A 15722-nucleotide genomic window follows, 5' to 3' on the forward strand; every position below is an offset into this window, starting at 1 on the left:
AGGGAGTTACGATAATCTAGTTAACGCTACGGTCGCTCTCAGGAACAGCGCCTTGAAGCTGTTTTTTGTTTCATTGGGTAGGTTTTCATTTGGTGTATGGTGAGTGAGTGAGTTTAGTTTTACGCCGCACTCAGCAATATTCCAGCTATATGCGTCGGTCTGTAAGTAATCGATTTGGGTCACGACAATCCAATGACCAACAACATGAGCATCTGTCTGCGCATTTGGGAACCCGACCCCGTTAGTAGCCTCTTACGACGAGCATGGTCGCCTTTTAAGGCAAGCATGGGTCGCATGTATGTTTAATGTAGACGGTACGACTGTCGTAGCGCTACAGCTGTGGTAAATCTGTGTTACAGGTTAGGAGGCACGACAGTCGTAGAGTTACAGCTGTGGCAAGTCTGTGTTACAGGTTAGGAGGTACGACAGTCGTAGCGCTACAGCTGTGGTGCCGTCTTGAGAAATATATGAATTTGTAGGGGACTGATAATATTCACCAGCATGGATCCTGTCGGTGTCTACTCCTCCCCCAGCCCCAACCCCCCCTCCCATCCCGACTCACCCATTCACCATCAAAATATGTCATCAATAACGTCACAAGATAACGTCACAATCGCATATTGGAGCACCAAGTATATCTGGGATTGGCTGGCTCACTCACTCACTCACCCACTCACTCACTCACTCACTCACTCCGCTCCGCTCCTCTCCTCTCCTCTCCGCGCCGCTCCGCTCCGCTCACTAAGCCACTCCGCTCCTCTCTACTCTGCCCCACTTCTCTCCAGTCCTCACAGCTTACCAGCCAGCTAGAAAGATACATGCCAGTCTTTACACATTGAAGGAAGCACTTTATTTGTCGTTGGGAAAATTAAAAAATGGGACATATGTAAGTTAAGAATCAACAATGTTTATAATTACAGAAACAAAAATCGAATGTGATCTGTTTGCGTAAAAGAAAGCACCTCTCGTCGAGCTGAATGTCACCATTTACGTAGACTCAGTGGACAGCAGTGTCAGTCCTGAACTGGACATGTATACCTGACAACTGCTGTGCTTGCCGTAAGAGGGGACTAACGGGATCAGGTGGTCAGGCTTGCTGACTTGGTTGGCACATGTCATCGGTTCCCAATTGCGCAGATCGATGCTCATGTTGTTGATCACTGGATTGTCTGGTTCAGATTCGATTATTTACAGACCGCTGTCATATAGCTGGAATATTGCTGAGTGCGGCGTAAAACTCAACTCAACTCACAACTATCTGACAACTGTCTCACCAGTATGTACAGGTGAACTGTACGCTCCACCACGTCTGTCTGACCCTGTTGTCGCTAGTATCTGTCCTGAACTGGACATATATATCTGACAACTGTCTCACCAGTATGTACAGGTGAACTACAAGCTCCACCACGTCTGTCTGACCCTGTTGTCGCTGGTATCTGTCATGAACTGGACATATATATCTGACAACTGTCTCACCAGTATGTACAGGTGAACTGCAAGCTCCACCACGCCTGTCTGACAATGTTGTCGCTAGTGTCTGTCCTGAACTGGACATATATATATGACAACTGTCGCACCAGTATGTACAGGTGAACTGTACGCTACATCACGTCTGTCTGACCCTGTAGACACTAGTGTCGGCTCTGAACTGGACATATATATCTGACAACTGTCTGACCAGTATATACAGGTGAACTGTACCCTACATCACGTCTGTCTGAGACGAGCCCTTCTTCAATTAAGCTGTAACCTCCATGCATATGACATCTGTCTGAGACGATTCCGTCATCAGGAGAGCTAGACACTGCATCATACATGTCACATCCTCCACCTTGGTTCCTATGCTGTTCTTGGTCCATTTCTGAGTGATATTAGTCAGCTTCAAACGACCACTCTGGGTCCTGGTTGTCCATGCTGTCTTCCCTGGCAGTTTCTGCTTGGTTGACTCTGAGATGTTAGGGAAAATTGTTTATGATTTTTTATACAAAATCATAGGCCAGAATTTAGGTTTTCCAGTTTTATGGAGTTCTTGTGATCTTATTCCTGTTATGTAATGCGTTGTAAAATATTTGGATTCAAGTGCAATCCGGAACATTTCCTAAATGGACATTTCTGGAAGAAGGGGGCAAGCGCATGTCTCTAGAAGATATCACTGTACGAGTGAGAGAGTACTGTTTTACGCCGCTTTCCAGCAATATCACGACGGGGGACACCAGAAACGAGCCTCAAATATTGGGGAATAGAACCCGGATCTTCGTCGTGAAGGGCGAACACTTTTACCTTTAGGCTACCCCACCGCCCCTACCACTGTCTGGTGATCATATTTCATGACGCACATCCACCCTTAGAGCTAATCTGGGCGCTTGATCACTCTTGCTGCTGGGGAGTAATCCAAGTAGCAAAAGAAAGGATAGAATATTGAAAACTGATGACAATCCGCCTTTGTGAAAAGGGAAAGTGAATTTTATGCAACATTTATATGGGCAATATATATTTTTATTACTCACTCGTTGAAGATATCACTATTTAATAATGTTACATCGTTATTAAACATTGTGTAATAACATCGCGTGACGCCGTATGTATGACGTCAAAGTGATTTACAGTTATGACGTCAAATGCTAATACCTCTGTCTAAAACGTTTTAGATCTTATCTGACCCGCGAAAAGCTAAGAACTATAACACTCCTTGAATTCCTAAGAAAGAATCGCTTTGCTCGATATTATTTTGCTAATATTGGGTGAGTAATAAATAAAATACTAAAGTATGGCCCGTGTAATACCATATTTATGGAACTCGTGAATGGTATTAGTACCACACTCGCTTTCGCTCGTTAAATACCAAACCATTCACTCGTTTCAAGAATATGGTATTGCACGTTTATTATTGTCTATGTCACCCATCTAACCCTGTTTAGAATACTTGTCTTCAGTAGTCCATGCTTGTCAGGAGAGGCAACTAAATGGATTGGGTGGTGATGCTCATTGACTTGGTTGACACATGCCATCGGTTTCCATTTGTGCTGAACTATGCTCATGCTGTTGATCACTGGATTGTCTGGTCCGGACTCGATTATTTACAGACCGGCGCTACCCATCTAACCCATGTTTGTCAGAAGAGGCAACTAAATGGATTGGGTGGTGACGCTCACTGACCTGATTAACACATGTCATCACATCCTAATTGTGCAGGTCGATGCTCATAATGTTGAGCACTGATCATAATTTTATTTTCGATTATCTGTTGGTTTTACGCTAGATGCTTTTCGGTATAAATTTCCGGGTTACTTAAAGTCCCAATCTTACCGTCGACAGCACCTGCATTTGCAGAACCGGCAGCAAACAGCCAGTAAGATAGTAAGTGCCGCTGCTGTCGGCACTCCCACTGTCATGGCGAGGGTAGTTTCGGTACGATCATCTGGCAAATATAAATATGCAAAACATTCGAAAATAATATGGAACAGTCAACATATGCTTAATTACAAAGTATATACGACTGGACATATCACTGATGATATCACTATATATGACCCATACCTCTGATCATAACCTACATACCGTATATTACAGATGATATCACTTACACATAACATATGATATCACATATTGTAAACCAAAAGTTACTGTGTTCTGTAATCTGATTGGTTGAAAAACATGATTAAATGGTATTAGATTCCCGGAAACTGAAAGACTATTCACTGCGTATTGACACGTAAACAATTGTTTTGTTGTGTCATCAACAGTGGCGACGTCATTCAAATCATATTGTGACGTAAAGTTAGAATGACGTCACAAATGAGCAACTCCTGACGCTACCATGGGAACCAGCTGAAACGGCCAGCTGATGACACTTCACTGCTGTGTCCGTATTCGATGTAAACGAGTGCAGACACTAAAACCCCTTTGGTTTACTTTTGTGTTTACAATGTCGATAAACATCATGTGTTGGCCAATTTCCGGGTGTTATTGAGTATTTGAAGCACGGGAATATTTCATTTGAAACCTCCGGCTCACGCCGTCGGTTCCAAATGCATTCCCGTGCTTCAAATACTCAATAACACCCGGAAATTGGCCAACACATGATGTTTATCTCCTAATGGTATCACTTACATATGACATTATATCACTGACGATATCACTTGGATAAGACATAATATCCCTGATGATATCACTTACATAAGGTATGGTCACTGATGATTATCACTTACATAAGATGATATCACCTCCATCAGATATATCAATTATGATATTACTTACATATGATATGATATGAGTTATGAAATCACTTAAGATATTACATCACTGATGATACATCACATATGACTTGAGAAAGAACTAATGATGTCACTTATATATCGTGCGATATCAGTTATATAATCACTTACTGATAATACCAGTAGGAAAGTTGATGATATCACATAACGTATGGTATCACGAATGATATCACTAAGATAACTTATAATATCACTGTGATATCACCTACCTTTATAATATCACGGGTGATGCCACCTAGATAACGCATGAACTCACTGATATCACTTTCATCAGGCATGATCACTGATGATAATCATTACTCATATAAGATATGGTATAATTTACACAAGATATAATATCATGATATCACTGAAGATAATACTTACATAAGGTATTATATATCATTGATGACTTCCATAATGTATGTCATTAATGATATCACTCATATAAGGTACAATATCACTTACGTAGGGTATGATATCACGGAAGGATACTCTTTTTTACCTGAGACATATATGATGATACTGCGTCCATACCGTGTGATATCAATTACATAATCAGTTTTTGGTGATACCACTTACGTAGCTGGTATAACTGATAATATCAGCGAAATAAGGTATGATATCACTGATGATATAACTTATGTAATGCATATCACCTATATAACAGCTCAGATAAGGCATGATAGCACTGATATTATCACTTATATGCGTACATATCACTGATGACATCACTTAAATAACTTGTGATGTCACTGATGATATCTCTTACACAAGATACGATATCACTTATATAAGTTATGATACCACTGATGTTATATTTCTAATTCCATGGCCTCAACGGGATTTAGTTTACATCGTGTTTGAAAGCAAAAGGTCATCATCGGACATTGACGTCTGAAATGATTCATGAATTTACCCCTCACACAGCTGCCAAGTGAAGACTTACACTTAGCAGTGAAGGTTTACACTTAGCAGTGAAGATTTACACTTAGCAGTGAAGGCTTACACTTAGCAGTAAAGACTTACGCTTGCAGTGAAAACTTACGCTTAGTAGTGAATACTTGCGCTTAGCAGTGAAGATTTGCACTTAACAATGAAGATTTACACTTAGCATTGAAGATTTGCACTTAGCAGTGAAGACTTACACTTAGCAGTGAAGATTTGCACTTAGCTGTGAAGACTTTCGCTTAGCAGTGAAGATGTGCACTTAGCAGTGAAGACTTACACTTAGATGAACAGCGGGGACCATGCCAGCCATGTGTACATCCGAAGATACAGTCACCACTTGTCCTGTTGCAGTCACTCTGTATGATCACTGAAGACCTATGCTCCAGGGCGAAAGGATTCCTACGACAGTTAATGCTGCACGTATTGTAGCACCCCGTCCCGTAGTAGAAGTCTACACATCCAGACACACAGGATGAGCCCAGCTGACAATATCCTCCATCACAACCACCTGGACACACTGTACAGTTATCTCCTGGACTGTCACAGGGTATGTTGCATCTCTGGCCATGATATCCTGGCTCACAACCCTTGGTGCAGCGTCCACTGCCGTCAGCAGATTGATTACACAGATTATTTATACAATGACCGTCGCACTCCGAGAAACATTTTAGGTCAAAGTACCCAGTGTAACACTCAGTGAGACAATGTCCCGTCGTGAAGTCACAGTCTGAACAGTGCTGGTTATCTTGACAAGGAGAAGCTGGAAACGATGGGTTTGTTTTAACTTAACGGCATACACCAATAGTTACAAAATGTGGCGGAATTGTAAAATGATAATATTCTCATTATTTCGTTGAAGTGACTGGGAGAACTAGAAACTTACTACTATATTGACTTTGACACATGCTTTCGTTAACAGATCGGTGATAACAAATGAAAAACATTTAAAAGTTGACACATTTGACATAAATGAACTTCACCTTTCGTCATCAGGGCGGTGATAATATAAATCAATAACAAACAAAAAAGATCAGACATTGACTGATCTGCGATAAACACAAATATTCAGCTCACCTTTTGTTGCAATTACCATGAACACAATACTCATGGAAGCAGAGAAGGTCATACTGTGTCTGAAATATAGAGACACGACAGAAAAGGTCTCACAGTTTCTGCAATAGAGACATAAGACAGAGAAGGTGATACCGTGTCTGAAAAATGCAAAATACATGTAACCAAAAGACGTAGAAGGTCATACTGTGTCTGAAATGTAGACAAAAGACAGAAAAGGTCACACAGTTTCTGAAATAGAGACATAAGACAGAGAAGGTGATACCGTGTCTGAAAAATGCAAAATACATGTAACCAAAAGACATAGAAGGTCATACCGTGTCTGAAATGTAGACAAAAGACAGAGGGTATCATACTGTGTCTGATCAAGACACGTTAGGCCATGCTTTGTCTGAAATGTTATCAAAGGGCAGGTGATACGGATTCTGAAATGTAGTCAAAAAACAGATAATACGCATTCTGAAATGTACGCAAAGGACATAGGCGATACGGATTGTGAAATGTAATCAAATCGCAAAGGCGATACGGTTTCTGATAATGTAATCAAAGGGCAGGCGATACGGATTATGAAATGTTATCAAAGGACAGGTTATACGCAATCTGAAATGTTATCAAAGGGCAGGTGATATGCATTCTGAAATGTAATGAAAGGACAGGCGATACGGTTTCTGAAATGTAATCAAAGGACAGGGGTGATATGGTTTCTGAAATGTAATCAAGGGAGAGAGGTGATACAGTTTCTGAAATGTACACAAATTACACGCAGATCAGGATCGCACCAGTAGATGGTAACAGCTATAAATTATGTTTATTCGTGCAACTCCTTCGTCATTTATGATGCTCTAGATCTAATTAATAGAGCGGCAAAGAAACAAGATAGGAGCAGACGACACAGAATAGAATAGATCCATATGTGCACACATTACTGTATTCTCGACTACAAACATGAACACATCAAAAACAATCACTGAGCATTAGAACTTTAACGAAACATCGTAGAATGGACGAAGAAAAGTAATATTTAGAAGCAGAACTGTTGTGGAGCAAAACAAATGCATGCACACATACCCGTATAATTTACTACAGCAATAAGGTTCTCTTCGGGGCGTCTTCCAGGGCCTCGGACAGTTCAACATCCTTCTTTAATGTATAGTTATGTTTAGATATTGTTAATCTGTGTTTTTTATTCCGTGTTTACAGGACGTGCAAACATTGTGTACACATAGCATAACATCAGGGAATGTCGTCAGAAACATTTTGCTCAGTTTCTGTGAGTTGGCATAAATGTTCACATGTTCATCACTGAGTCTCCCAATAGTTCTCGTGAACCCGTGAAGGACCCGGGGTAGAACAGGCCTTCAGCAACCCATGCTTGCCATAGAAGGCGACGCATGTCGTAAGGGGCGACTAACGGGATCGGGTGGTCAGGCTCGTTGACTAGGTTGACACATGTCATCGGTTCTCAGTTGCGCAGTTCGATGCTCATGTTGTTGGTCACTGGATTGTCGGGTCCAGACTGGATTATTTACAGACCGCCGCCATATAGCTGGGGTATTGCTGAGTGCGGCGTAAAACTAAACTCAGTCACTCACTAGTTGAGGAAAACACATTTTCTAAACGCAATTTAATCTCGGGTAACACACCCATTTAAGATAGTAGTTATGCGATGGAATTCTTGGAAATGCAGCCGCATCATGTCTAGAGATATGGGGATTCCCCTTATACCGGATTTCCTCAGATTTCACTTGAGCGTTATTAGATAGAAAATCGGGTCTTAAAAATAATAACACTAAATATGGGTAATAGAAACAGTAACTCGTGTATGGGCATGATATATAATTCCGTAATTCTCTCGTCAGGGGTCGAGAAGTACGCATTTGATACAATTCGAGGAAGGTGATCCCTCATTAGACTATTCGTGGAAGTAAATAGTTTCTGAGAAATGTAGACGGAAAAAGATCACGTTCGTATGATGTGTCGCTGATCACGCATGAACTCCAGGTTTATCCTTATGAAACCAAACCAACAGACAAACAGAATATGCTGGCTCTCCGTGTCCTGTGTGATTTAACACTGTTGAAGTCGGGTCTTGGTTTGTCACCAAGCTACTTCGTACCTAGAATTGGGGAATTAGCCGGGGGGATCTCCACACCTTGACACAAACAGAAGGGTTCCAGGGTCAGACTCTTTATTCAATACATGGATTCAATGTCATACAAAATCATTCAACCACAATGATATAAAATGTCACCGATGCACTTGAGAAGAGTAGAATAACATCTAAACCTTACTTTATATAATAAATCATTATCAATTTAAGTTAAACTCAATACAATGTTCATTACCGTTACGACGGTGTAATACAAACAAATTTAAAGTTATAATTAACAACTGCATGTCTGTACTAACAATATCTGACATAACATAATCTGCAATCATTTATCATGTACATTTTACTCATAAACATTGTGCCATTCTTGAACAGCGACCATTTTTTCAATATAGAGGCGTCCTTTACCTTAAATACGGTACGCCCGTACAGTGTTGAACGTGTACTGTTATAATCCGCTGTACGGTAAATTTAACATAATAATTATAGATGAGCCGTGATATATTTGACAAATAAATATCTCTGGACCAGTTCAGAATATTGACTGACACACAGCTATATAAATGAAGGCCTATGTGACTGATAATTAGAGCGCACTGAGACTGACTACGGTACGTTACGTCACACGTAAACAATCTATCCGCGTAGTAGCTGTGCAGACCAGTGTGGCGGCATGCTAATGAACCGTGACCGTTGCGGTGCTGCACAGATTCTACAGCGTTAGCCTTTATTCATTAAATCAGGGATACTCTATATCTCTATATAGGCTCCCTGATTAAATCCACTGAAGTGCTTTAAACTGACAAAGTAAACAACTCACTAAAATATTATACCACTAAACTGTTAGCAGGATAAATATAGAAAGTTATGAAGAATATATCTGTAAGTTTGGAAATCTGAAAAACCCTGGTTCTTTACGAACTGATCTACAATACACATAGACTAAATTTCGTAGCTTCCAAATGATTGCTATTTACCGGAGATTTTCCGAATTAACAAGTCACGATAGTGAGGGACAATAGCGTATATCAAATGGAAAATATATATTCACTTAGGCTTTGCTAATGCTGTACGCATTTAGTCAGAATAACTTAACGTTCAATTATTATTTCTTCTGAACATATATGCAGTCACAACGTTAACTTAGTTACCTAAAATTACAATATCTACGAAAGCAACTAGTCACAATATAAAACATATACTTGCGCTGACTTGGTTTTTGGTTTCGACAATATGCGATGGTAAAACATCTCAACTGAAGTGAACTAATAACTCTGTCTGTCAGGCAGGAATTGTACATGAAACTGAACAGTGAATTGACGCCGGAAAGTATGGGTAGAACTAGCGCTTCATGTTATTCAACATTTTCCATTATATTTGAAAAGACGAATTCTACACATATGAAGATTACAATCAGTGCCAGAGTGGCGACTTAAACACATTCTCACAGTGTGCAACCTGCACATATTCTAAATTACAGAACGCACGTATATACATTGTTAACGAAAAACTTCCAGGACACATATTGCGATAGTTTTAAAAAAATAATAGAAGCCTAACTTGTAAACCATATCTGTCATACAGCCGAATTGTGTGTTTAAGTTATAACTATGTTAGTCTTACAAAGTGTCGGCATACAGATCTTACAAAGTGTCGGCATACAGAACTACAAAGTGACGGCATACAGAACTACCGTAGTAATGATACCAAATTACATTAATCATAACCACGCGGCCAAGGTACAAGATTAGAACATGACTTTGATAAAGTACAGCACTAGTTCATTGTTCAAGTAAGGCGCATTTTAAGCAAAAATATGAAAAGAGCAAAGCATAAAGTAACTATGGCTTACCTTGACACAAACAGAAGGGTTCCAGGGTCAGACTGATGTAAGTTTCAGACCCTGGTGCTTATATAGCTGAACCCTCTGCTTGTACGGTATAACCAGTTTCCCTAAAATGGAGACGACGCTTTGTCTATCTTTTGAAAAGTTATGGCACCGAGATATTACTCAATTTTGGCAGATAGCTTTCGAGATTCTAATTGCTTTGGTCGTGTGTTGTCGGAAAAGTTGAGTAATAACCAGTAATGTACGTGGTTAAGTCTCCACATCTACATCTGTCTAATTTGACAGCGTGTACAGGCGTGAATATTTGACCATTAAGTTGTGGTCGGAGCGGTCAGTACAAACACTGGAGTGTATACTCCATCAGGCTTTTAGCGGCATGGGGCGATGCCAGTAGCATAGACAGCTGTCAGTTACGCAAGTTACCGATGACAAGCCTGCTACAACGTGAATACTTTAACAAAATGTATGAAATATAACATTGACTTTGGTGAGAAATATCTGAATAATTTTAGGTAAGAATATGCACATTTTTGCAACTGTTATACTATCATCAACAGACTTCAATATTAGATAACCGCACTGTTCGAGTTATCCATATACAGACCTCAAGTCCACAAGTTCGGTTCTTCCAGTAATAACTGAGTTCCGTGACTGGCATGTAGATGTGATGAGCACGAGGCAAAGAGTTTTGGATGTCAACTTCTTCATTTGCTGAACCAATTCGCTCAACTCCTTTAGATGAATGTTAGAGAGAGTCATCACCCACTTAGAGAGAGAGAGAGAGGAGAGAGAGAGAGAGAGACGTACAGAACCTGACTCAGCTGGAAACTACTTTACACGTGGAATGGCGTAGCAAGTCGATTTAGAGGATCAGGAGACTGACAGGGGTATGAGGAGGAGAGTGATGGATGTCACACTGTCACATAGAGGTTACACTCGATATTGACCTTGATTCGTATTGTACGTGCAAAATTACATTCTAAAAGTTCACATTCACCGACAAATTCAACATTCCATGGAGGGTGAGCTTAATTACGTTCTGTGAGTGTATACAAATTGTTCCTGGTTTATGTTACATTATTTTCTATTGGTGGTGTGTGGTCCTGTGCATAGAACCCAGGTCAATCAGCTGAAGTTAAGCCATAGGTGGGTGACCATGCTTGTTTCTAGGAATTCAGTACTGTTCCCACATTGAGGCACACGTGACACATGTGGTCTCACCGTAGTTAAGTGAGGTTGTTCAAAACTGACTTTGTTCACCCATCAGTGAATGGGTACCCGGTGGGATTAATCTGTTAACCTTCTAGCACCTGACAGGCATCCCCGGTCATCCGTACATAATGTGAAAACGCTACTAGGGTAGGGCCTATATACGTCTATGTCTTCCGAACGCCGTTTCTAAGCGATACGAGTCCCTGTGAACTAAACCTTCAAGTCAAATAATGGGAACGAATCCAACGAAATAGGCCGGATAAACACTAATGGGACGTTGTACCGCTGACCACCGTCTTATATACCGCCATACCACTTCTTATTTTCCATGCGCTCATACCCATCTCCCGGTGTATTCTTGCGATACGACCAGTGTCCACTGGGTGTGTTTGAGGGAGCAGTTTTAAATGAAAAACCAAACCGTCTTCAGAACGCATGTGTCTATACCCCCTTCACCCTTGAGACGAAGGGGGTAGGAATGCTTTCGGAATGACAATTTCTAGAGATTTGGGAAATTGTAACTGAAGTCTAAAACTTCTTATTGCAATCTGAAGGCATACCAACTATATATTTGGGTCAATTCTTGTAACATACCCGAACTTTCGAGGTACATTTGAAGAACAAAAATATCTAACGGCCATTGGAACTGTATTCGAAGTACTCTTACTGCATTCTAACTGTATATTATCTATTCGTACTGCATTCTAACTGTATTCTAAGTCTTATGAACATATTCGAGGGAGAATATAGAAACGACATGCCACATCAAATCCGGTCAGAATGTCTCGCATCGGACCTGAATGAGTATATCTCGATTGCTGGCGGAATTCAGTTGGAATATTTTTCAAACGTATAGGAATATTTCGATTGAACTTGGAACACAACTCGAATATACCTCGAATATACCTCGAATATACCTCGTATACACTCAGGAGGTCTCGGATTTTCTTCATATGAGCACTGACATAACCAGAACACCGCATGAAAACGTGGCCACCTGTCAGATATCACCCGTCAGATATCACCTGCCAGATATCAGGTGTCAGATATCACCTGTCAGATATCATTTCGGAGTCGCCTCCTTACAAAGCCCGAAAATATTGTTTATTTTGACATTCTCTCCGAAATGCGGTTCAAATTATGGTGTTATTTTTTCTGGCTGATCCTCCTCGATTCCTGTCAGTTCGAAATAAGTCTTTGCCTTTATCATAAATAACGACGTAAAACCAATGTTGTGTTCCTCTCTGAATGCAACTGTGTAACACAATCAATCAAGCTGATACTGAAGAGACTTTTATATCTCAATGCTAGCATATCTTTAACACATTCCTTGACGTTGCAGCTCCAGTTTGTACAGTTCAATAAAATCCAATCTGTGTGATACAGATACAGTCACCCAGTTCACACATGTAGGTTCCGGGCTCAAAGTATGCACTGAGAGTCCCTCATATTAAGCGAGTCTGACCGTATTCTAACACGTGTGTTTACCACTTTCCGTGACGCTGTAGCTCCTGCACGTAGTGCACGAATATCCGAGCTTTAACAAAGTTCACCCCAGGTCCATAGTGCACGCCATCCACGCTCCTCACTCCTTTCGTCATACTGAAGGTGTCAAATACAGGAACGTTGGACGCTTCCATGAGGTCCTTCATGTACATGTTGAAGTTGTCTGCATGTTCATTATCAGACGTTGGAACAACTCGTCTATGGAAGAGGCCAAAATAATGAACTCCTGACCATATCAGTTTGGGCCAAGCATGATTCTTGTCTTTAAATAAAGATATCACAGCCAAGGCGTATATCTTCATATCCAATCTGTCAAACTCATTCCAATTACCGGCACCGAAGAATATTACAGATTTTGGTTTTCCCAGAATCTTCTTGACGTCTCTCCTCATCTTTGGAACATCGTCACATTGTGGATAATGGCGGAACAGCAGAGTTACAGTCCCATTACAGAGTGCCGGGGTATAATCGAGAAATTTCCGACAGTTGCGTGTTGGAAAGACGTACATTCCAGAACACTGCTTCTTAACATCTGAAAACAAAACGTGTGTATTTTAAATTAAATTGTAATTCACCGATTGTGTCACTGTGAAATGGGAACAAGTGAGTGAATGAAGGACTTTGGTGTAACGCCGCTTTTAGCAATATTCCTGCAATATCACGACAGGGGATCAGTTGTTGGCGATCTGTGGACACCAGAAATGCGCTTCACATATCGTACCCATCTTCGGAATCGAACACGGGTCGCTTCAACCATCGCGCTACTCCGCCGCCCCGATCGTGGACAAAAAACGATATTCGTTTGTCCTTATGTACAATCTCTATTAACGATGAACTTGATACATACCCTCGGGTGCATCTGGTCGAAGTCCGCCATATTGATTATCTCCCTTAAGTATGATGACAAGAGCTAAGAACACCATTCTGACAAGGGAGTCTCCATAGAAATGATATGTGCCTCCCCGGAGTAAGTCACAGGCAGCTTTGAGGGTGAAGGATTCCACTTGACATCTAGAAGAATGTTAAACCATATGTTTATTTCACCGAGGGACCCATAGCTCGGGGACATTGGACCGCATGAAGTTCGTGATATACAACTATTACGTGTCATGAGCACAACATATAAAAACTTTCACAGTCTTATCACAAGAAAAGGTGTAACGAGGTCAACACATCAGTTCTCGTCGCGAATTCAACAGACCCGTGAAGGTCCAGGGTAGAATAGGCCTTCAGCAACCCATGCCTGCCAATGAATGCGACTGTGCTGGTCGTAAGAGGCGACTAACGGGATCGGGTAGTCCGGCTCACTGGACTTGGTTGACACATGTCATCGGTTCCTAATTGCGTAGATCGAAGGTCATCCTGTTGATCACTGGATTGTCTGGTCCAGACTCGACTACTTACAGACAGTCGCCATATAGCTCAAATATTGTTGAGTGCGGCGTAAAACTAAACTCACTCATTCATTGTATATGCCCGTTAAAGCCTATAGATTTAGCTACAGAATGAGATGTATACACGTGAAACTGGTTTAGATTGTGAAGGTGAATGTCTGAATACCGATTGCGATATACTGTTTTGGTCATGTTATCAAAATATGACTTAGTAATAAAGAATAATGGTTGTCAGTTGTAAGGGAAACAGACATTTCTTATTTTACTTTTCATTTGTATCTTTCGAAGCAATTTACCTGGAATCGTCGGGAGTCCATTGTGAATATTCTGCATGTATCTGAGGTCGAAGGTCATAGCAGTTCTCACAAACGCATTCTTGAATCGTTTTCATCTGACACTTGTTGTTATAGCAACAAGGGTTACTTCCCCTTGGGTTACACAATGCTCGAGTCCAGTCTGCCATTTTGTCACGTGACTTCCACTGATAGTAGCTCAGGTTCCCGCATCTTTTATCTGTCAGTTCGAAATCATCGCTTCCATTTACAGCGTAAAGACCTTGTAGTAAAAATGTTTCAATCTCGTCTTCCTCTTTCTGTGTGATATTCCGTGTTGCCCACGAGCCAACCACCATATATTTTAGAACATCTGGACATGCTTTGGAAACGGAATGCGGCTCTGCCTTCAGCAGTTGACCTGACCTTGGTTGGTAAGTCCTGTACATCACAAATAAGGTTACTGCTCCAACAGAGAACAGTAAGATGAGTTTAGGTTTACACGTGATGCCCGAATCTTCCTTCATATTGATGAATTCTGAAAGAAAACGACCGAGTGAAACATATGTGATGTTTGGGATTACAAGAGAGTGAGTTTAGTCTGCAGTATTCTGCCAATATGCCTGCAGTCCGTAAGGAATCGAGACTGGATCAGACAATCCAGTGACCAACAGCATGAGCATCGATCTGCACAATTGGGAACCGATGACATGTGTCCACCAAGTCCAGCGAGCCGGACCACCCGATCCCGTTAGTCGCCTCTTACAAGCATGAGCATCAGAAATGTATTTCTGAGACGATGACGTGTGTCAAAGTCAGTGTTCCTGAACACTCGATCCCGTTAGTCGTCTCTTGTGAGACGCATAGGTTACTACTGAAGATCATTTCTAATCCAGATCTTCACAAGTGAAAGAAACTGAATTAATAATATACTATCCCAAAAAAGAAACGCATAGGCGATTTGTTACTATGGAGGTAATAGAATTATCAGGCCGGGCCGTCGATGCGTCCAGGGCCTAGTGGAGACTTATCGGAATGTATACCATTGAGATATTGAGGATGAGTCTACAGTTGTCTGACATTTCAACGTTCATCAGAGCACCA

General features: G+C 41.0%; 2 protein-coding genes across 2 annotated transcripts; both read right to left on the bottom strand.

The window, feature by feature from the left end:
* Positions 1-685: 685 nt before the first annotated feature.
* On the bottom strand, positions 686-6330 carry LOC137259623 (scavenger receptor class F member 1-like). Its single transcript, XM_067797238.1, has 4 exons — positions 6279-6330; positions 5482-5964; positions 3307-3418; positions 686-806 (listed from the first exon to the last, which is right to left on the bottom strand). The coding sequence occupies exons 1-4, from the start codon at positions 6328-6330 to the stop codon at positions 686-688; spliced, it is 768 nt and encodes a 255-aa protein (XP_067653339.1).
* A 6600-nt stretch (positions 6331-12930) lies between these two features.
* LOC137260175 (uncharacterized) lies at positions 12931-15145 on the bottom strand. The gene is made up of 3 exons (XM_067797868.1): positions 14643-15145; positions 13800-13963; positions 12931-13484 (listed from the first exon to the last, which is right to left on the bottom strand). Exons 1-3 carry the CDS (start codon positions 15143-15145, stop codon positions 12931-12933), a joined length of 1221 nt encoding a protein of 406 aa, XP_067653969.1.
* Between the last annotated feature and the right edge of the window lie 577 nt (positions 15146-15722).

The sequence above is a fragment of the Haliotis asinina genome, chromosome 13 (genome assembly GCF_037392515.1).
Source record: "Haliotis asinina isolate JCU_RB_2024 chromosome 13, JCU_Hal_asi_v2, whole genome shotgun sequence".
In the NCBI taxonomy this organism is placed as follows: Eukaryota; Metazoa; Mollusca; class Gastropoda; order Lepetellida; family Haliotidae; genus Haliotis; species Haliotis asinina.

Excerpts from the sequence above, each read along its gene's own strand:
- LOC137259623 (XM_067797238.1), bottom strand. The coding sequence starts at position 6,330 with ATGACCTTCTCTGCTTCCATGAGTATTGTGTTCATGGTAATTGCAACA. Across the intron at positions 5,965-6,278 it reads CATGGTAATTGCAACAAAAG|CTTCTCCTTGTCAAGATAAC; the intron begins GTGAGCTGAATA and ends CATCGTTTCCAG. Across the intron at positions 807-3,306 it reads AAATGCAGGTGCTGTCGACG|CTGGCTGGTAAGCTGTGAGG; the intron begins GTAAGATTGGGA and ends GTATCTTTCTAG.
- LOC137260175 (XM_067797868.1), bottom strand. The coding sequence starts at position 15,145 with ATGAAGGAAGATTCGGGCATCACGTGTAAACCTAAACTCATCTTACTG. Across the intron at positions 13,964-14,642 it reads TGGACTCCCGACGATTCCAG|ATGTCAAGTGGAATCCTTCA; the intron begins GTAAATTGCTTC and ends ACATTCTTCTAG. Across the intron at positions 13,485-13,799 it reads TCGACCAGATGCACCCGAGG|ATGTTAAGAAGCAGTGTTCT; the intron begins GTATGTATCAAG and ends TTTTGTTTTCAG.